At 39.5% G+C, this 22,421-nt stretch overlaps 1 protein-coding gene across 1 annotated transcript in view; it reads right to left on the reverse strand.

The window, feature by feature from the left end:
• tnr (tenascin R (restrictin, janusin)) overlaps positions 1-22,421 on the reverse strand; it is a gene marked incomplete at both ends in the record, with an annotated part of 69,158 nt that overhangs the window by 23,642 nt on the left and 23,095 nt on the right. The window contains 8 exons of the mRNA XM_080034205.1: positions 3,917-4,060; positions 6,556-6,675; positions 12,287-12,430; positions 12,796-12,915; positions 17,312-17,578; positions 20,132-20,261; positions 20,424-20,557; positions 22,045-22,134. Coding sequence (XP_079890331.1) covers positions 3,917-4,060; positions 6,556-6,675; positions 12,287-12,430; positions 12,796-12,915; positions 17,312-17,578; positions 20,132-20,261; positions 20,424-20,557; positions 22,045-22,134 — 1,149 coding nt within the window. The remainder of the gene's footprint in view (positions 1-3,916; positions 4,061-6,555; positions 6,676-12,286; positions 12,431-12,795; positions 12,916-17,311; positions 17,579-20,131; positions 20,262-20,423; positions 20,558-22,044; positions 22,135-22,421) is intronic.

The raw sequence follows: 22,421 nt of genomic DNA on the forward strand, positions 1-22,421 counted from the left end.
ACACACACACACACACACACACACACACACACACACACACACACACACACATTGTCGGTTCCTCCAGGTTAACATACCAACCAGCCCCCGTCATCGATACAATTCGACCCTTAGTTCATCCTCTAATGCTTGAATCTTATTTGTTCCCACCCCTTGGTATTGATCCCTGTCACCCCTCTCCCCCCACCCTCAGGTGAACTCAATTATCTCATTCCAACAACAAATGGTGGGCTGGTCTTTGTAAGGGACTGAACATTCAACTGCAGTTCATGGTCACATGACATATAGCAGCACTAACAATAGATTAGGTTTGCTATATTTGCTATTGTTTCGTATCATATGCATATAATTGTTAGAGTAATATATTTAAATTGTATTGTGTTAGTTTATTTGTTTTAACAGGTGTTACAGTACTGGATATTTCCTAAACTCCATTGTAAAGGTTAACCTCTAACACACATTTTTTTTAAAGTTAAGTTGAAATGATTACTTATATTACTTGATACAAATACATTATATTTCAAGTAACATATAATTGTTAAGAAATCCTACCCTTATCCTATTTTTATTTTTTTAAAGAAATTACACATCTCTTTGACACCATAGTTCACACATCAAGACACATCTTTTATTTTTGAATACGTAAAAAAAAAAAGAACAGCAAGTAGCATATTTGAAACTATATTCCATATATACCATAATACATATTCTAAATATACTGTTGTTGCAAGAGTTCCAGACAGTTTGACCATAAAACAGTTAACAGCCCAGATTTCATAGGGACTCGAGTTCTCAAAAGTACATAAAAGTGTCAGCGACGTCTCAATTGCCTGAAGAATGAAGATTATGTTTCTTTAATAGCAGCACTCTCAGCCCTTGGTGAACACCTATCAGCCAGCGCTGGGTGAAGCTGCCCGCAGCAAGGATCTCTGCTGCTTCAAAAAAACTTGCCAAGCACTTCTCAGTGAGTGGGCTCAGACACATCTAAGGGGATTTTCCCGACGCTCCAGCCTACAGGCTTATAGACACCCGTAGTAAAATCCTATTCTTGTAGCTTAAAACTGAGCCTTTTGGGAGCTATCTTAACTCTGTGGTGAACTCCTGAGGCATGGCGGCCAGACAAAACAACAACTTACTCAGCGACGGTTCAGAAGCTTGGGAATCAACAAAGAAATCCCAACCCTCCACCTTTCTAAAGCTGAATGGCTAAGGCAGTCTTTGGTCACATTTCGATATGAGCCATATACTTGTCTCAATACCTGACAGCAAGAACTTTCTCTGACCCTTCCAACCTATTGTACAGCTCGCCTTTAAGTCTGCCCAGGTGCTGTACAATACACAGACCAGAAGAAGTCGAAGGGAACAACTCCTTTCCAGATGTCAGTTTGTTAAAAAAAAAAACTGAACAAAAAAAAAACAGGCAAAAAAACCCAGCAAGATAGAAAAATAAATGCAAATAGAAAACACTGCAAAACACAAATGGAGACAATACATTAGAGCATGATTATATTCCATGATTGCATTTCCATGCTGGGAAACTACAGTCACTGCATTGTATGCAAAGTGTTCTTCTCTGGCCACATGGAGGGTAGGTAAGATTGGCTATGTTGTCTGTTTTTTTGGATTTTCCTATTTGTCTTTTTATAATGGCTCACTTTCTTCCAAGAATATTTGTGTCTTCCAGCCAGTTATTTCCAACTTCACCATCAGTCCTAACAACACAAGACCATTGAGAGAGCAGCAATGTTCATTCAGCAATCTTGAAAATGTCCCTCCCCGATTCAGATCGTGCATGTGCTATTTGCAAACCACAGACCTTCAATGGAAACTACACAAGTGTATGATCATCTTGTGCAATGATTTGTTTTCCACAATAAGATATAATCATGCCACTTTGAAATACTGTCTTAAGAAGATCTTTTTACAACAGCTGCGTTCCAGTCTACTTAAGTATTAATGCTTCTATATGATTGTCCTATTTTTATTTTTATTTTTTTTCATTTTTCATGTTATTATTTATTTGCATTTTTCTTTGCATCTGTCTTTGCCTCTGCAAGGCATGTTGGTCTTTAGAAGCTCTATAAATAACAAGACTTGACTTAAGTATTAGTCCAAATAGACGCATTGTTTTCATCTGTAATTTCTAACGTTGGTGCAAAGTATAGAGAGAGGAGCAACCAACTCAACGAGAGAGAGGCCGATACAAGTTGACAAAAGCATATCAGCAGACAAAGACTCAGACCCAGACAGTAGCTGACCAAACCAATCAATGGTCTCATCCTCCCTGCCAGCCAGTCCACAATGTGACATCTTTCACTGGAGCGGAACAGCCTGAGAAAATAAAACAAGCTGAGAGTGGAACATAACCAGCTTGAGGATTTCAATTAGGAAGTTTAATAAACAACACAGGGAGACCACTCTGATGTTGGGATTGACAAAGGCGCCCCCTAGTTTTTCATGTCATCATTATTTCTGCTGGGGGTTAAGACTTTATTAGCGTGTTTTTTTGTGCACATGTACATGGGACTATTTTTTTTATATTTAGACTATTCCACTCAGAGAAGCACAGCAACAAAGACAAGCACCCAACCGTATGCTTGAATCAATATGACATGGTTTTCGAAACAAAAATAAAGGATTGTCCTCTTTGCTCACTCCATGGTGTTGCCTACACGCAGCCATATCCTAAAATCCTTCTTTTATATGACAGTGTATAACCATAGCAGAAATGTATGCTTTTTATGAGTTTTCTGAAGAAGCTGAGGCACATGACGTAGAAGGGAGTGGATTTGTTTCCAAATTAGATCCACCATACACTGCCAAGCACATTTGTTTATGTATGAGTAACAATATGTTTCTTCAGCATTGACATGCTTGTAGGGACACCTGATTTTCCTGAGACCTATTCTCTGCAGCCCAGAGTTAAGTTTCTGTTTGGAGCAGTTGGACTCTGCTGCAGTACAGGGCAGGTAGCTGTGGTACTCCTTGGGGGATATGACCTCCCTTTGCTGACTGAAAAGTTTTTTTTTCTTCCCTGCAAGAACTCTAGAAAAAACAAAGTTTATGTAGCTGCAACTCAGCTAAACCGGAACAATTCTTTCACCCCTAACTTTTCCTCTCAATGGAGCAGCCGACGAATGTGAATATTATTACAGAGGTGGGTCACTTGGAGGTGAAGCAGGCAAAAGTTGAACATAAGTTCACAAGTTTAAGCCACATGACAGCTTGTGTCTTTGACCGTGTCAGAGTCTCTGGCAAGATCCTAACCGCTGTGAAATATGTGAGTTTTACATAGAGATAAATGTGTGCACAAAGAATAGAACATGTTAAAATCTTCCTAAGTTGCATTCTAAAATGACTTAAGGAAAAAAATAACATTGTCTCACTTTATGATTTTGTGTCCTTGCAAACATCCATCCATGTACGGCTGGCCAATATAAACATAACAAACACTGACTGCGGTAGACTGTGTCCTGGATAAGAACATTAAACACAATAAACTGTTGATACATTGCATTGCTCAGTATCATACAAAAACAGTTTATCATCATTACCGTATTAGATATTACCCACCTTCCTGACGTTTGGTTACTTATCAATAAGAAATATGACCAGCATATAACTGTGCCAATATACACAGAATGACACCCCTTCATTCATCCATCCAATGAACTGCAACTCTGTTAGATTAGATATGGTGAACATGAACACCGCTTTAGTTGAATCATATAATTCCCCAGGGAGAAATACACCCTCTGAGTTGGACTAATTCTTAACAGTAGTGTACGAGAGATTACCCTTGGTCAAGGACAATGGCAGAATAATTCCTAACCCTCCTGCTATGAGGCAACAGTGCTAACCACTGAGTCGCCGTGCCACCCAATACAGAGACCTGATAAATAAAAGCACCACATACGTGTTTGGAGGTTGGTGATGACGGTGCCACTGGTTAGGGGTCCTTTGGTGGCGTAGAGGGCTACAGAGTAGGTGGTGCTTGGCTTGAGGTTGGACAGCTGGTGCTCCTGCTTGTTGCCTTCCACCAGGAAAGTATCAGCTGTCACTGGAAAACAGAAGTAACACACATGTTTATAGGTTTTCTTCATTTAAAACATCGTATGCATCTTCTTTTTAGTTTAATCTAAATAGATAGATATCGGTCTAAGAGAGCTTTCATATCTGCCTTGTATAGTTTTGTTCAATTGAACCCTGGAGCGTTAACCCCCTTGGTGCAGTTTGCAGATGCGAAAACAGCAATTTCACAAAACATCTGCAACAATTCCTTGTTGAAAAGGTGGTCTAGGTAGATGCATACAAATTAACTCTAGTACGGTTCGCTTGTGCTGAGAACACGATCCAACCTCAATTTGACCAGACTGCAGTAAGAATTGCACCTCTTTAGATTAAACCAACTTCCATAGACAGCTGCACTGTGCATCAGTGGTAGGGATAGTGAGCCAATAATGTTTTTAGTTGATACACAATTCACCCAATTAATCTGAATAATATTGCCCTTATCCTTTTCAAACTGTAAAGCCAAACAATGTTATAAGTGATGAGAGAGATCGACCTGCGTTGTTGTCCCTCACATTTGAAATTGAAAAGTGGCGCGTCTATTTCTGGAAATCTGGTCTTATTTTACTCTTTGTTTGCTTGAAGGAGTTTTCCCACATGGACACTCTGACCAATTAGAGAGCAGTCTACTTGCACATCACAAATGTTGGTCCACTTCTAAATGCTGCAGCTTGAACCAAACAGAGGCAATATACAGCATTTCAAGAAATTTGTCTCAGATAAGGACCAGAGCACACTAATTATAGGTTTGAAAAAGGCCTTAAAGACTGCACTTATGGATTTCTACACACATTTTGCTTTTGGTAGCACACATATTTTGATTGACTACTGAATACATTTAATAATGCTGCTGTAGCCTTGATGGCTCACTGACAGAATCTTGATGCATTTGAATATTAATTTCTTATGAAATAATTATGACAGCTGTATCAACTTGTCATTATTCCCCTAATACTGTTTTTATTTTCCCTGCCAATAGACATTGATGCCAGTAGCATATGGAAAACCCACTTTTTTTCCCAATATAAATTAATTTTATATGAAGTTTGAATGACTGATAGCATGATGGTTTGGATTTTATGTGGGTCTTCCTGTTTGCCAATAAAAATCTATTTTGTAATGTGCGGCAGTGCTCGGTGAAATATGAGATGTATTGACCTTGATTTAATACACCAACACTCGAGGGAATTTGTCAACAACTTACATTGCACTTCTCCTCCAAAACCTGGCGGAGGCTGGTTTCAAAATATGTGTCCAGCATATAGATACTGCTTCGATAACTGAGATGGCCTGGCTGCCGTCCAGTCAGTCAGGGTGTAATTTACACATTAAGTCCAAAAGGCTGAGTAATACAGATTTTTCTGGCTTGATAACTCAAGGCATGGCTTATTAAGTGGGGTCATGTGCAAATTAGAAATATGCTTCCCGTAACATTTTCTTCAGTCGGTTAATAAAAGTCAGGGGAGAAAATAGTGGTAGAGATGAAGAGTTTAACATTTGATTGGTGAATTTAAATAATATATTTGCAAAGGCTAACCGCTGCCAACAGTGGGGGATGCTTATGTGAATTAAAAGGTTCCTTTGAAACTTTTCATACTTTCATATTTCAGCACTCTAGCAGTGCATGTCAAGTAGCTTAAAGTTGGCAGTCATCCATTTAGTTCAGGGAGGAAATTATAAACTGACTCTGAGGGGCCAAGCAATGTGGCTATCTCACCCATCTGGATATGGCTGTCAGACAGTGAAGACATGGATTGCATCAGAAATGTATGCCTTGTAAAAACTGCAGTGTTTTTGTCAAACCTTGGCTATCCAAAAAGCATAATGAACTGTTCTGAGACAAAGACAAATGGATCCATATTGCGTCAAAGGATCACACTGATCTCAATTCTCAATGGGAAAAACCTCAATGGTGCCTGTTGGTCACATCTCTGCCAGACAGTTTCCAAAGATCTTAGTCATTTGGTCATGCAGAATGGCAGATAGCTGCACTAAATAACAATTTGGTTAGTAAATATAACCAAGGGTACAAAATGCTAATTTAACATCTTAAGTGCTATTTAAGGGTCAGGACCCGGTAAAGTTAATTGGTAGCCATATGGGGGTGCTTGTGGTGTAGTGGTTAGAGCGTCCCTCTAGAGGCTTGGTACTCGTCGCAGCAGACCCGGGTTAGTGTCTGGCCTTTGGTCGTTCTCTGCATGCCATTCCCCTCTCTACCCCATTTCATTTCTGTCTGTCCAAACTGTCAAAAAAAATGCCAAAGAATTATCTTTAGAATGAAAATGGTAGCCATTGGCTAATGCAAGGGAAAGACATATTACCAGCTGCATTTTCAGGATTTGAATATGTGCAGAAGTCACCTGACAAGCTAGACATCCAGGCATCAAAGACAAGTGGGTGTTCTTTGGTGATGGTTTATCCATCCATTGATTGATTGCCTAGCAAACAGTACATTCATGAAAGCCTGTAGTTCTGCCAACTCACTCTGGTTGTATGTGAGGGTCAGCACGTAGTTGTCAACACTGGAAAGAGGGGGATTCCACCTCAGCAGGGCTCCTTGTGGAGTGATGTTCAGAGCCGTCAACTCAGATGGCATGTCCATCGCTAGGTAAATAACACAACACAGATATTAGCCCAATATATTGACCAAAGCAACAATAATAACAGTTTTTTCTTAAAAAAAGCAAGCTCTTTATTTTCCCTTAGCTGCTGCAGGATTTCTCATTCAATAGGTTCCCAGCAAATGAAAACAAAAATAAATCTACTCATGTACATATAAAAACATTTTCAGGTAAACACAATTTGTCTTGACAGTATCTTATTTTTGGGGAAACTAGTGTAGTAATGAATCTGTTCAAACACTATGGAGCTGTGCTTTCGTATGCACATATGTTATCATTTTGTACATCGTGGATCTGAAAAAAAAATACAAAGAGAGCATATAATTTACACCTAAACGATTTGAATGGAGCACTGTTTGAATGGAAAACCAATATTCAAACCACGTTTGAGTAATTAGTATAGAAAGCCACAGACAGAAGAGCTTTGCATTCACACTGATTAATAAATTACTCTCTTTGCCATTTTGGTCAACTGTTTCCCCCATTCTCGCACACATCAAACAGAAATTATGCAATCATAAGGGCTGGAGAAAGTCTCGGATATTCTCCTGAGCCTATACTGTTTCCCTCACCCTCATTTTATTCTCAGACTGCAGGACATGCCAACATTGAGTTTGAATGTAATTATACCTTTAACCTTAGTGTTTCAACCCCAATTTCTCCGCAGTGGTGTTGTTTTTTGCCATGGCAGAGATCGTGGCAGGAGAACACAGAACACAGCGTGTGCTCCAAAGCTCTGCCTAGATGAGGTAATTAATAGCGCCCTGCCCTCATCAGAATAAAAAAAGAAGTGAGCTCATTAACAGCACACTGAAGTTAGTTTGAGTTTTTATTATCGCTACGACGATAGATGAACAAACCTGGTTTTAATCATTTCTTTAGTTGCAACAAAGGTTTAAGTGAATTGAATGGATGCTTGCCAAGTCAATTAGATTGGCAAAGGAGAAGGAGTAGAGATGGCCAGAAATAAATAAAAAAATAAACAGGTCATGCCTCCTTCATCAGGCCCAGTGATAATCCAATCATCCCTCTCCATTCTCCTGATTGCATCAGTGAAACACAGGCCTGAGACAACAATATAACAGTTTGAAGGGTAAAAAAATAAAAATAAATCAAATGCTGTTCTTATCCTGAAGATATTGATGTGATTTTCTTATAGGAATAGTTCAAATTTTACATTTGTAGCTTTTTGCCTCACTGTCCAGCTCAATAAAAGGCGACAGAAATGTAAAAGTACGACCAAGTTATTCCCACACTGATTCTGGCTATCTATAGCTGCCGGTCAACACTCAACTGCTACTAACTACAGATTAGTACCGAGCTGGATCATCAAGTGCAGTCAGCTCACAAAGGACTGTTCATTGACCATTTTGTGAATACCAAAGAGACACTTGTCTCTCTCTAACAAAACAACTCTGTTCAAGGGTACATATAGACCAGTTTTCAATGAATGTTTATTGGGTAACAGCTAACAGTTTTATTGTGTATGGCCTTGTGTAAGCCTGTTTAAGCAAGTTTTCTTCAGATAAATGTCTCAATTCAAGATAGTTGGTGTTTTTTTTCTAAATTGAGTTCATGACCTTTTCTGAATGAAAATGGTATCTTTGGGAACATCCCAGCTGCAATGGTTGGCCATGAATTCCCTGTGCTTTGTGCCGTGTCTGTTGCTATTATGTAGACCAGACTGCAGCAGACGTTACAGTTAGTAAAGGCTGTTACATACTCCGCGAGAAGAAAGAAGAAAGTTCTCTGTGACAGAGCTGCGAGAAGTTCTTTCTGGTCTGACATTACAGACTTCACGAGAACTCAACTGCCGAACTCCTCACCGCGGCGCATTGTTACCATGGAAATTTGACTCAGTAGCGCCAGCTGATTTCACTTCGCTTTCCTCATTGACTTCAAACTGACCAATCACACAGTAGTTCTCGGACAAGCTGCGAGAAGAAAGTTCGGCCCGGGTGATGTGTCGAGAACAAGCTGCGAGAACAGCTAAACAAGAGCTTCTCGCAGCTCTGTCACCGAGAACTTTGTTATTTCTTCTCGCGGAGTATGTTACATCCTTAAGACACACTGGGCCATTGTACTCTCCAGTGTATCTCTGTATGAGACATCCTCTTACTGTAGAGGCTGTGCTGCCTGGTTATTAACAGTTTGTAAGTGTGTGCTCTACATTAACCTTATAGCTACACTGGATGCGTTTGTGGAACAATGCTAATACTCAAACATGGCCACCACAGCCTTACCAACATTTTAGAAATAGAAACACACACATACTTTGCATGTGGGCTGCCATAAAGCTAAACGGAAATGCCTCAATGCCTATTTAATATTGTCTATATAATATATGTGTAGGTTTTGTAATTAATTACATACATTATCATTATTATCATTATATCTAATCCAATCAGTATATGATTTGTCCTTGGTGTTATTCCATTTAGCACCTGAACCCAGAGGATTCATTGAGTAAATGTCGCTATGTAGATTTAAGCAAACACTTGTATAACATTAACATAGCAGTGTGCTTTTAAGTGTGAGATTAAAAACACTTTGAAGATGTACTCTGTGGCGCCACAAGAACTTTGCATTATTATAATTCTTTATTCAGTGTTATTTGGGAACTACCTGTACTTGTTAGCTATTAAATAGCTAGCAGTTAGTTGCAGATTTGCCGCTTACCACTTCCTTTTTTTTCCTGTGCCTTTTTTGTTACAGAGTGTCACTGAAATATAAAAGACCACTTGGTTTAAACACCCCAGTCCCACTCTGTTTATATATTCTGTATGCATGTTTATTTTGTTGTGTTTGTTGTCCATCTGTCTATTGTCTGTCGGCGTGCGGCCCATACATGTACTGTGGAGTGAAAAAGAATTTCCCCTAGGGGACAATAAAGTCTAAAGTCTAAAAGTCTTAAATGACCTGTGTTGCACCTTTAATTAATTATAATGTAAGTGGTGTCTTGCTACATTTAGTGGAAATGGCTCACTTTGACTGTGACATGAGTAGCAGAGCAAATACAGTGCAGAACTTTTAAACTGCAGGCAGCAATACACTAACCACACATTTAGACCCACAGTTTTGCTATTTTCTGAAAAGAAGAAAAAAGGTATTTAAAGATGATAACCATGCGCTCTCTTTTCCTTTCCTTTTTTTATTGTGTATTATTGACTAATCATTGTGTTGATTGTCTTATCTGTAGGCTACATGTAAAGTTTCATTGAGTATTACTATGTTATTACTTTTTATATTAATATATTTTTGCATCTCTTGTTCTGCTAATGCCTGGCAACATGTCATGAGCCATAGGTTTAAATTAATTTAGGTCACTGACAATTTTTATAATTTTGTAATTCAATGTTAATTGCAATTTTGTGGGATATTTTAACAAAGCATCCATCTTCTCTTTAGATAGTATTACAAACAATTACTTTAATGGGCATTTAACTTCAGTTTTTTAAAGGTAATACGTTACTAGGTGTCCGGACACTTTGCAAACTAGCACCCTCGTGAAGAGGCCTTCATATCGTCAATCATCAGCCCTCCCAAATTCCTCTTAGATAAGCATTAGCTGGTACATTGCAAAAAGAAAATATGTCTCCCTGCTTTTTGCTGCCTCTGACAATAATTGAATACGAAAGTTAAGTTAAGTAGCAATTGTGGCGTGTTTCAAGTCATTACACACTTGGCCAGGGAAGGCTGGATTACTCTTCCAAATCCCTTGTTTATGTATTGTTGTTGAAAGCGGCATTAAAATGTCCCCGGTTGGGCATTGTGCGACGGCAAAAGGTAATTTACCATTTCTAACAAGCTTGACTTTGGAGTTATGTTCTTTTCAGCTTATTACAGCCCCAACGGCTGTGCTCATTGTGAGTACACTGGGATTATTAAAAAGGGAAAACTGATAATAAAGAACTAACGGGGAAAAGCAAGAAACAGAGGAGACAGAGAAGTGAAAGTGAGGGAGAGGGACTCTTTTAGCTTTCTTTTCTTCCTGAATACCTGAACCTGGTGTCTGCTGCTGGTGAATCAGCTCTCATTGACATGCAGACACACCTTCTGCTCTGCTCTGCTTTTGTCTCTCCTATCCGGGGCTCTGCTTAGCTCCCTGGCTTGTTCGTCTCTCTCACACACAGGCACAGTAAAAGATTATGCATACGGCACTGGGAGAGTGTGTTAATCTTAGGTTAGTGGAAATCTTTCACAGAGAGCAGCGGCATCCCATATTCACATTTTCACATGCATGTATGCGTGCAAGTGAGGTTTACTTAAGATTCAGCGAGTTAGCAGTCTCAAAGCAAGAGAGGGTGGCACGAAGCAGATAGGAAATAGATAGAGGACAGCAAGGTGGATGATAGAGAAGAATACAGAAAGAGGAAGAACGGGAGAGACAAGGATGGTGCAATGATACAGAAGGCTACAGGTGAAGCAAGATTATAAAGTGATGAGCAAGGGAGGGAAGTGGAGAGAAAGAGAAGACTGAGATGGAGTTGGGAGTAGGTTACCAATTACTGGGTCATGAAATGGACAGTTTCATCTATTGCAGCAGCTACGAGTACACCGCCTGCAATGACAGCTGTACCTTAGATGTGTCTGACATCCGTGTGTGTGTGTGTGTGTGTCTGTGTGAGAATGTTGCTCTATTGAGCATATATCTCCCAACACACAGCTGCTATTGTTGTTGGAAGAACGATTGGTCTGAAAGTCTTGCAGTGGTAGAGGAATTCTTCATTCATTTTACACGGCAAACTGCCGCCCACTCCCAGCAGGGCATTTATCAAAAGAGCTGTACAAAGATTTGTTTCTATTTGCTACTGTATCAGAGCAGGACATAACAAAAAGCACATCAAAAGTAGATCACAGCGGTTAGCGGTTAGAGCTAGCTAAAACGAATGCAGTCTAACAGAACAGTCTAAATGCACTAAATAAAACCTTCGTGAAGGTCACTGAAACAAAACTTCAACCCCTAAATTGAAATTTCCTCTATCTTTGTGAGAAACAAAGATCATAAAAAGTGATTTGTTTCATGAAAAAAGTCACTCACCACTGATTGATTTGAAAAAAATAAATAATGTGTTCATGAGCTGACATGAACACAATTACCTGAAAAATGTAATTTCAGTCCAATTAACAGGTGTGTTTATTTTGGTTGCGCTTTTGTTTTTATACCATATGTATATACCATAATGTACAGTAAGACCCCCTTGTATTCATTGGCTTGCAGTTTGAGTTTAGTTTTTTGACACCTCTGCCTCCTTGTCCTGTTTTCTTTTGTCTTGTATATGTGTTTGTGTTTTTATCCATTTGTTTTTGAAATGTAAAGCACTTTGGTAAATTTTTGTTTTTGGGGGGGGTTTTTTAGATATTTTTTAGGGGGGGTATTTTAAGCTTTTATTGACAGTTGAGAGAGGGAGTACAGAGTGGAAATGGGGAGAGAGAGGGGAGGATGACATGCAGCAAATGTCTACGGGTCGGATTCGAACCCGCGACCACTGCGACAAGGACTGAGCCCATATTGTACACGCTCTACCCACCAAGCCACAGAGAGCTGAACTTGAGCTTGAACTAATTATGTTTTTTTCCTTCATGACTCCTACCTGTGAAGAAGGCGGTGTTGATCACTTTGCTCTCCTGACTCCCTCGCACAGCGTTAATGGTGATCTCGTACTCTGTGGCGGGAAACAGGCTGGACAAGGTGTAGTTGGTCACATCACTGTCGATCACCACGCTGTCCACGCGACCTGCCAGAGACATCAGGGGGAAAAGCAAGTCAGTCTCATCTCACACTTCTTCTAGAGGCAGGCTGCCTGGCTGAATGGTGGCACTTTTTTTATCAAATTTCGAGTAAATATTTAATCAATGCAGAATTTTAATTAAAAAAATGAAACTTCACTGATAAAATGTTAAAGTTAATTAGGTATAACAGGATGTGTAATAAGGTTTCCTACTCAAAATACATTCTTACATCATACGGACCGGCTACACCAAATGCCATGTTCATTTAAGTGTAACGTAAAAAATGCAGCGTGCCGGCCTGTCTTTTGATGTAATAAATACCATGTATGATTATGCAATGGATGGATGTTATATGTGAAGAATATGCTACCTCTGGCTGACTGGTAGGACAACTTATAGTATTCGAAAGGAGCCATTGGTCGGATCCAAGAGATTGTCACTGTGTCTTCGGTCACATCGGACACCGTCAACTCCTTTGGGGGGTCCATGCCTAGAATGGGAAGGGAAAGTGTTAGCATTGGATCCACAAGGGAAGGCTAGAACAATGGAGGATTGTTCTTTGTCTAATGGCGAAAATATGAGTTTATGCTGATCCCAGAAGTAGAAATAGGAGCGCATTCCGTGGTACATTATATAATAAGGTTCCTGAATTATCATAAAATATTTAAAATAAATCAGTGCCCTTGAAAGCCAGAGTATTTCAGTTGATCCCTGCTTTGTCCATATTTAATCTCCTCTTCAACACATTAACATAAACACACTTGTTCTTGCTCTGTGGAAGCATTGTCAATGCAAATTTGTAAAATAAACAAAACGCCATCAGAAGATATTCCAGGAGAAATCTAGCTCTGTCCAGCTTAAAGAGCACAATGGGCGACATTAGCATTGAGACTAAGCGGGGCTTAACTAGAAGAGACAACCCCCCCACCCCGCCCCCCATGCTGACAATTTGTTTCCTTTGTCATGAGCTGCCATGGTAAAGGTTATGGCAAACAATGTGATAAACAATTACATTGATGACATGTTCTAAGCTACCAGATAAAGAAAATTAATGAAAGAGAAACTAGGAGAAGAGGACAGAAAAAAGACAGAAAAGAGGATGAAGATAAGATGAAAAGATCACTTCCACCTCTCAGTATGGACAAGAGGGGGGAAACGGGCAGCGCTTCCAACCACTCCACCACCATTAACCTTCCTTTGAAAAGAATAATGTCTATTATTCACAAGCGGGGGGAGGGGGCAATTTATAACTCCTGGCCTCAAAGTCATTTAAATTCCACTTGTACGGCATACAGTTGTAGCTTTTATAGAAGGTTTGATTGTTCATGCATGCATATCTTGCTAATTATGTTATCCATGAATTAAAATGAGAACATTTTATTTTTTCTCATGAAGCTTGGGTGTGTCTGAATGGAAACGGTCACAGAATAGATAGATATGTCAGCGATATCTACTGCTATTGACTCTATCCACCTGGAAGATCACAATTCAATTTGTGGTGTGTAAAGCTAATAACTGAATGTGGCCCTCAGGCTGAGCTACATTAAAGCACCGCGCAAACTGACCCCAGTGGCAGAGTGACTGTCTAGTCCAGGGGTATTCAACTAAAATTCAAATAGGTCCAGTTCGAGAAAATGTCCTCAAGCAAAGGTCCGGAACATCATAATGTCTAACTTGCGTTATGATTCAGTTTGATATATAGTGAAGTAGCCTAGTAGTTGTATCAACGTCTGCATGTAATCAACAACTGACTGTCAGATCAATATAGAAAGAACAATTCAAAAACATTTCAACAATATTTATTCTCACTTTTAAATAATTATAGATATATAATACTGAAGATATATGTATTATTTAAGTGACTCAACTGAAACTAATCTCTTCATAGAAAAGAAGGGCTGCATTTAAAAATAAAATGGTGAAAATAAATATAATAATAATCTTAAAATAAAGATAAAATATATAATTAATTTTTGAAAAATTAAATAAAGTATAGCAGCAACTTCAGTGTTGCAGAACATAATGACTCTGGGTGCATCTGAGATTAGAAGGGGTGCAAAAAAATTAATTATGCAATTTGAGAAATATTTCAATGTATAATTTCTAAACTTCACTATACCTACTATGTTTGTTTAACATAGTAATTTCCCACTTTGTCTAATACTGGATTTTTATTTTGCGATTTTGAAAAGCTCTGAAAAAGTGACATGTCAGCAACTAAACCCCTGTAGGGGGGTCTGGGGGTATCCCCCCAGTAGTTTTTTTTGTGTTTTTAGAATGTAATCGGAGCATTCTGGTGCATTCTGGGGAAAAGAATAAAAGAAAAGGTCAACATTTAATATAATTAAGATGAATAGAAAAATTAACAAAACAACATAACTTGCTAGCAGCCAGATGCTTAACAACTGGACTGAGGGACAGATGACCACTAGCTTTTGCTAATATTAGTGGGGCGGCTACTAGCCAAATATCTTGCTAAAAAATTAACCTGTATTTATAAATTCTGCCATTACTAAGAATATGTAAAACTTAAAATGTAGATAATTGAAACTACATACAAAAAATAATGTTTTTCCTGTTGCTGTTGTGGGCAGTAGATGCAGTGCTGCTGGCGATTGGTGATTATGTCAATCTTATGTCTGTGTCATTCACACATAGGTCTACATCGGGGTAATAGAGAATCCACATGATTGCACCTTGACCGGTTTTCACCAGTCTTACAAAAGGGGAAAAAACTGAGCTGTTGATCGCTCGTTAAGAGTGAGAGAAAGCTGTATCTCACTCTCCTCCCGCTGTCTTTCTCACTCTAATCTGACTTATTTTGCTGAAATTCTCGTAATTCTTGCACTTCTCTCTGTCATCTCACGCATGATCGCTCACTGTCTCTTTGTCTGTGAGCCAGCCTGAGCCGGGAATGCACAGATTCGATTGGCTGCCTGAGTAGCAGGAGGCGGGATGGCTTAACTCGAATGCATTTCCTGATTCGCTAAACCAGTACCGTAAAGTCTAGAAAAGCTGCGCCGGTCAAAATAGAAGCGCCCCGTCAAAATTTTAAATACTTAAATAATTTATTGACTACAGGTCCGGGTCCGTATAGGACGGCACCTGGGTCCGGACCCGGACCGCGGTCCGCCTGTTAGTGACCCCCGGTCTAGTCCAATAAACCAAACCACACTCTATTACAGTGGTTAAAAGATTAGAATACATTACAATGGATTTCAAATGAAGCAAATGTAACACTGCAAGCACACCTTATTATAACAGGGAAGGTGTCAGGTCCCTCATCAACGTTCACATTCAAACATGTGAGATCAAAGCAGGCCAGCAAAATGACTGCAGTCTAAAGACCGGTGCAAGACATATTGTACATCTGTCTCAAGATCTCTGTACAATTTCCCTCCCTCAAACATGCTCATACTCATGTAAAGAGAGTGCTCCAAGCTGCCAAGGTATTGTGTGAAACTGACACAGTAATCAACTGACAGCAGGCAGGTGTGTCTTAGCACTGATGATAAGTTAATATCTCTATTGTTCAACATAGACTTTTCTCTCTTTGTCTCCAGCCATCTCTTTATACTCTATATACAATATTTTGTGCAGCAGTAACACCACACTCGTGATCTAAATAACTGTTTGTGAGAGCTTATTTTCACAATGATCTAATTAGTGAAGCATAATATGGTAATACTGTGTAATAAAATGCTTTGTTTATTGCACTATATGAGCCATCATATTGCACTTGTCCTCCCCCTCTTTCACTTCTCTCATCTCTGTAATTGTTTTGATTAGAAAACCATTAGTTAGAAGTGTCTTATATGCCTCAATGTTACAATTGTGGATGAGTTTAGAATACATATGAAATAAAATACTGTGACACATCTCACCTATGTGATGCTGCAGAAGAATAAAACACACTTTTATTTTAAGTTCCCTCTCTCCAAAGTCTGGCAAACTCAGACAAAATGAGAACCTACTACGAGGCAGATGTCTAATTATAAAACTCATTCTGCTGTGGTTCTGTGCAAATTAAACGCTCAAACAGCATTTCTGCAAATACACACTTCATTTAAAATCACTTTGTATTTCCTTTCTTACAACCATGTGTCTCCTTTCTTCCTCTCTCACTATACCTCACACTTGCCATTTACCCACTTTTCTTCCTGCAAAATGTTCTCTTTCCAATTCCCGACCGCCGTTTCTCTACTTAATCCTAAATGGGATTCAGGGACAGTTCAGTGCCAGTGCAAACAATTCACAAGTGTGAGTGTTGCTTTGGCCAATTTAAAAGCATCACCCTGGGGCTTAAGGTAGTAGATGTGTTGGGATATTTTTCACTATATTCTGACTTTTATAGTTGCAGCCTCAAATGTTAAAATAGGTACATATCCATGCACATCCATGCACACTGCTTATGCATAGACGTACAGTAGCTTGAACGCACAGATGTATTACTATGTGCTACTACTATGAGTGTGTGTGTGTGTGTGTGTGTGTGTGTGTGTGTGTGTGTGTGTGTGCGTGTGCCTGTGTGTGTGCCTGTGTCAGTATATATGTGCATGTGTATGTGAACATGCGCATATATGTGTACGTACTATATTGTTGTGATTGATATACTGTTGTGATTTAATGCATAATTGTGTAGTTAAATACTTATGATGTAATGTGTATATATTGTATGTTTTGTGTGGACCCCAGGAAGAGTAGCAGACTGCTGCAGCATTAGCTAATGGGGATCCTTTTAATAAACAATTAACAATAAGCTACTCAGACAAATATCATACAAAACAAAAAAATCATAAAGCTCTTGTTTTATTTATCTAAATCTGCATCATCCCCCCCAAGATACCTTCGATGCCCCCATTTCCATTGACATCAAGTCAGCTCACCTGTAGTGAGTGAGGCCGTTATGGGCTCGGAGGTAGCGTCCCCCTGTATCGTGATTAGGCTGACGGTGTAGGGAGTGGACGGCAGCAGACCCTGGACCAGTGACCTCGTCTTGGAGCCGTCCAGCGTCACCTTGGAGGTGTCGGTGCCGTCTGCAGAGCTGTAGCTCAGGATGAAGAGGTCGGCGGGCGGTGCCGGGGCGCTCCAGGCCACCGACACAGAGTCTGAAGTCACCTCTGACAAGTAGAGGTGGGTCACGGGCCTGATGCCTGGGAGAAACCACGTGGGGGTTTTAAAAAGGTCACCGCAAGAAAGTTTTCAAGAATAGGTGAAAAGCTGGCCACAAGCAGGAAATAGTGAAAAACTGCTGCCATCTTTATGGAGATGATAGGCAAGCGATTGGATGGAAGCAGTGTGTAACAGATCGTTTGAAATGCAGTTGAGGGAAATTAGGGGACGTTATCCTGATGGACAAGGTGAGATAACCAAAGCAGACCACAGCCATGGAGGAAGTGAAGGTTAAGAGTGTGTTTGGTTATTACAAAAAAAGAGAAACCAAGCCATAAAGATGAGGATGTGATTGGGACTGTTCACGCGAAAATGGAGGAATGATGATGATAGCAGATGCTGTTGTCAAGAATGTTTGTGTAACCTGGACAGCAGATGATGCAATGAATATGAAGCAGCAGCAGCGTAGCAGCTGACACAGCAGCAAAATGCAAGACGATTTGAATTTAATTAGCCATGTGTGGTGGAGGTATTAAGCAGCAGGGAAGATGCAGTAACACCAACTTCTCCGTGTCTGATTTATCCTTCCTGTGGAGTTTTTCTTTTCCAATCAATCATCATTTAAAAGCCTGCACTGTTTACACTGGCCAGGAGTTTATGTTCCTCTCCTCTTTTATTGGTGAATGGCTACCTTTTTATGGCACACTTCCTTTGCCAACTGTCAACATGCATTACCAGCCTGTGCAGTCAGCAGAAATTTGTATTGCGGAAACCCCCGTAATACTCATGGTGTCAGTGTGAACCCTTGTGTCGAGGTTGGTTTAAAGATGTGAGACAAATAACACTATAGTATAAGTAGTAGGGCTCAACCATTAAAGAAAAATGGGTTTGAATTAATGAAAGATTGAACAGTGCAGAAAGGAGAATTGAGTGTCACTGTAATGTGGTAAGAAGTCTGTAAACGCAAAGAAAGAAAATGCGTTGTAGATGAGTAGTTTGATGGCTAGTGGCAACTTTGGTTTTAATTAACCTTTTGGATTTCACACAGAAAGTTGAACTTTTACACAGAGGTCAGTGCGAGAGAGTAAAATGGAAAAAAATAATTGGATGTGATAAATAAACCCTAAAATTGTCACATGTACTGTATGTACATTATGAAAATCAAATCCATTTCCTCTTATGGAGCGATTTTTCTCACTATTGCTTCCGTTAGCACTATGTGTCTTACATAACCTTAGAAAGTAATAAGAAATAATGAAAAAAATGAACGACTGAATAAATGAATAGACAAACAAAGGAATCCTTTAAAATTGTATGTAAATGAAAGCATCCCATAAATAAACAATCCCCCACCCCAGTGCTCCCTGAGTAACACAGTGTAAGTACACGACCGCAATGACAAATGTATTAATATTGAGAGACTTTTGAGAGTTTGCAGACTTACACAACAGCGGATGAGTTTGTTTTCAGTGAAGATGAAAAACAAACTGGGGTAGAGATATAGGTGCTCAAGATGATTTACATTGGATCATAATAAGTCAAGATCCAAACATATTTTGTCTGATGAGTTTACCTGAGCGCAGGTAGACAGATGTTGCCAATATGGACAAGAAAACATCGGTCGAGAAGATGGCAGTTAATTCAGTATTTTTCCCTCTGGTTTTCTCACTTCATCATAATCTCGTCTTTCCTCTCCAGATGGTTAGAGTGATGTTAGTAAAAGGGCCAAGTATGACAAAAGATGACCCACCGATCCAATGAGAATATCTCGGATTGGAATGGTGGTTATGACAGTGACAACTGCCAGGGCGGTGACCGTGAAAATAAATGATATGATGATGAAGATGAAGATGAGAGCAGTGAAGAAAAGAGAGTGACAAATCTGACAGCTGGTATGCGCACGCCAATCACTCTGACAGCACTTTTTGTAAAAAATAACAAGGAACCAACAGTGCCCGGTATAGTCTGACAGGCAATACGACATATCGTTTGACGGATAGACACAAGTCTGGATAAAAAAATAAAAAAAGTGTTGTCACTGAAATTCTCATGGAAAGACTGGCGCAAGCAGCCAGCCACCGCAAGTGTGACAGGCAGCACAACAGAGAGAAGGTGGAGTTGAATAAAAAAAAGAACCGGAAGAGAAAAACACTGAAAAACATTTAGATGCATAACAGAGAGGTGCAATTAGGGAACACTTGTAACGAGCTCGTTAGCCGACTTGAATAATTTACCTCGGCTAATTGCTCCTTCAAAGTCTTCTGAGGTCCTCCACTTTCTTTTTGCGTGACTCACTCACCTTACCTGCTGCCACACTTTGGTTCATTATATTCACAATTCAAAGTGTTAAAAGCCTTCTCTAGCTTTCTGCCATAATAGGACTACCTTTTACGGTCTTAACTGAGCAGAGAAAACAAACACTGGAGTGATTTTAACTCAGTTCTGTTTGATAATCAAGTGAATTAAACAGATGCTGTTCACAACCTTGACACTCTTTAAACGTTTCTATCTAGCTGTTGGAAATAATTAGACAAAGTGGGACAGTTGTAAGCTAACACAGTTACCCTGCTTTACTATATAAAAACGTGCTCTACCTGTGAAGGCGTCTATTGTAGCTGCAGTGCTCTGCTGTCTGCCTCTTCTCGCTGCTACAGTGATGCTGTATTCGCTCCCAGGCTCAAGGTCTGTCAGGGTGGTAGTGGTCACGTCTTTGGGCACGGTCAGCTGGAACATGGAGACACAGGAAAGCACATATTAAATGGGATTTGAAGTAACTTAATAATACAAGAGGAGCCTTGGGTGAGTGTCGGTAGATATGATACAGAATACAATATACAATTGGATGGCTGTTTGAATGTGTTGTGCATTATCTTTCCAGTTCTGTACCTCAGTTGTGATGCCAGAGGAGGATGTGAAGGTGACCTTGTAATGGTCGATGGGGCCCTGGACCAAGCCCCACACCAGAGTGATGGTGTTGTCTGTAGAAGCCGTCACAGTTAAATCCAAGGGCACATCCAGACCTAATAAGAGGGAAAACAAGATTTGAGTGAAGCACATGCCCTCATAACAAGGTATCTAGCTAAAAGTGTAAAGAAGAAGATCCAGCTATAAAGCCTGGTACTGGATGAGCATGAACACTTTTACCCAGGAGAATGCACCCAAGAGGTGAGTAAGGCCAAGTTAGGATATTATATGAGATTTCATATAACCCTGCTCATCCATGATTAATGTAAATTGACCCCATCAAGTGTAGACCTGATGATTTACCATTTGATACTACCTTTATGGGTCTCTTTACCTAATGTGCACCTGTCACTCGAGAAACTTTTTAGTGTGTGAACATATTTCATTCTTCATCTGATCATGGTAACTTTTTTATCCAAGTTTCTTTTAATCATATTTTTAAATTGCACATAAAGAAAAGTTTAATCTAATCTAATCCTCTATTGCACTGCTTGACAGAACCCTCAAACCTCTTTTCTAAGCTCCTTGTCAAATTGTGTGTTTTGGGGGAAAGGAAGGACGGAAAAGCTTCAACTAAAGCCACTTTTAATGCAAATTCTGCTTTCAGCTTTCAGTAAATCACACTTTTTGAGCACTGTGTTTGTGCTGGGCACAGAAGGCGTGTTGACATATTGTTTAAAGCTATTTGGGAAAAGATGTACAGTTGTGTTCAAAATAATAGCAGTGTGTTTTTTCTTAACTTTCTGTGAAGATGAAGAAACATTTGACAAATGTTTCTTCATATTTGGATTTGGAATAGAATGTGCAATGTCCCCAATGCATTTGCGTATTTGGAAATAAAAGCTATGATAAGGATTTTGATCTTGCCTCACTTTTTTAAACACACTGCTATTATTTTGAACACAACTGTAATAGCTGTAGCGCATTTTCACAGTTCAGAGAGACTGAACAAAATAGTGCGGTCGAAAGAGATGTTCAAAAAAAAATAAAAAATCGAGGCATAATTTTGAAAAGTGCAAAACACTTTCAGCCATTATAATAATTGCCACTGGAGGAAATATGTGCTTGACAGTCAACGTAATGGGAAAGATTAGTGAAGCACCTCACACACTAACATTTTAAACAGAAGGTTAAGTGGGGTGCTTTTTTTTCTTTCAGCCAAACAACTCAAAACACAATAAAAATTCTAATTGCCAATCAAGTATGGAAGTAAAGAGGGGGGCCATTAGCAAATTGGGACACATTATTACAGCTTTTAAATGCTGCAATATGAACTTCCACCCCTGCCGGCAATATGAAACAGCTACACAACTTCCTGAGATAGAAGCTTATACTTGTCATAATCAGATTTGCATAATTAAGCTATAACGGCTTTCAATGGTTTAAAGCACTAACACCGCTAACTGGGAATTATATATTTATAATAACAAATAGTCCAAGCAGCCTGCTGTGGAGCAGAGATTTCCAGTGTAGCGCTGTTAGTGTGTCTTATATGCATGAGTGCACCACTGGCTTTTTACAGTATGAGCAGTAATCCACTCACCGGTCCTGGCATTCATTGTTGCTGGTGTACTCTGGTTGCTGTCTTTCATAGCAGAAATCCCAATGCCATATTCTGTTCCTGGGAGCAGGTCTGAGGCACATACACAAAAAGGGACAAACTGATTTAATACACACTATAAGCGAGGAGAAAAAAAAGTCACACAGACAGTTTCACACACTCTCCTTCTCGAGCACATGTCAATCACATTGAGTTTTCATAGCAGCCTAAAAAGCTGTGCATCGGTGATGAGGTCAAGGACAGTGTACATGTACATCAGTATGATTTTTTAAGGAACTTTTTTTTGCCAACTGCATAATTGATGAGCTTCAAATCAATTCAGCACGTCTACAGTGATTGTACTCAAGCTATACAGGAAT

Source organism: Ammodytes marinus (assembly GCF_949987685.1).
Source record: "Ammodytes marinus genome assembly, chromosome: 9".
Lineage (NCBI taxonomy): Eukaryota > Metazoa > Chordata > Actinopteri > Uranoscopiformes > Ammodytidae > Ammodytes > Ammodytes marinus.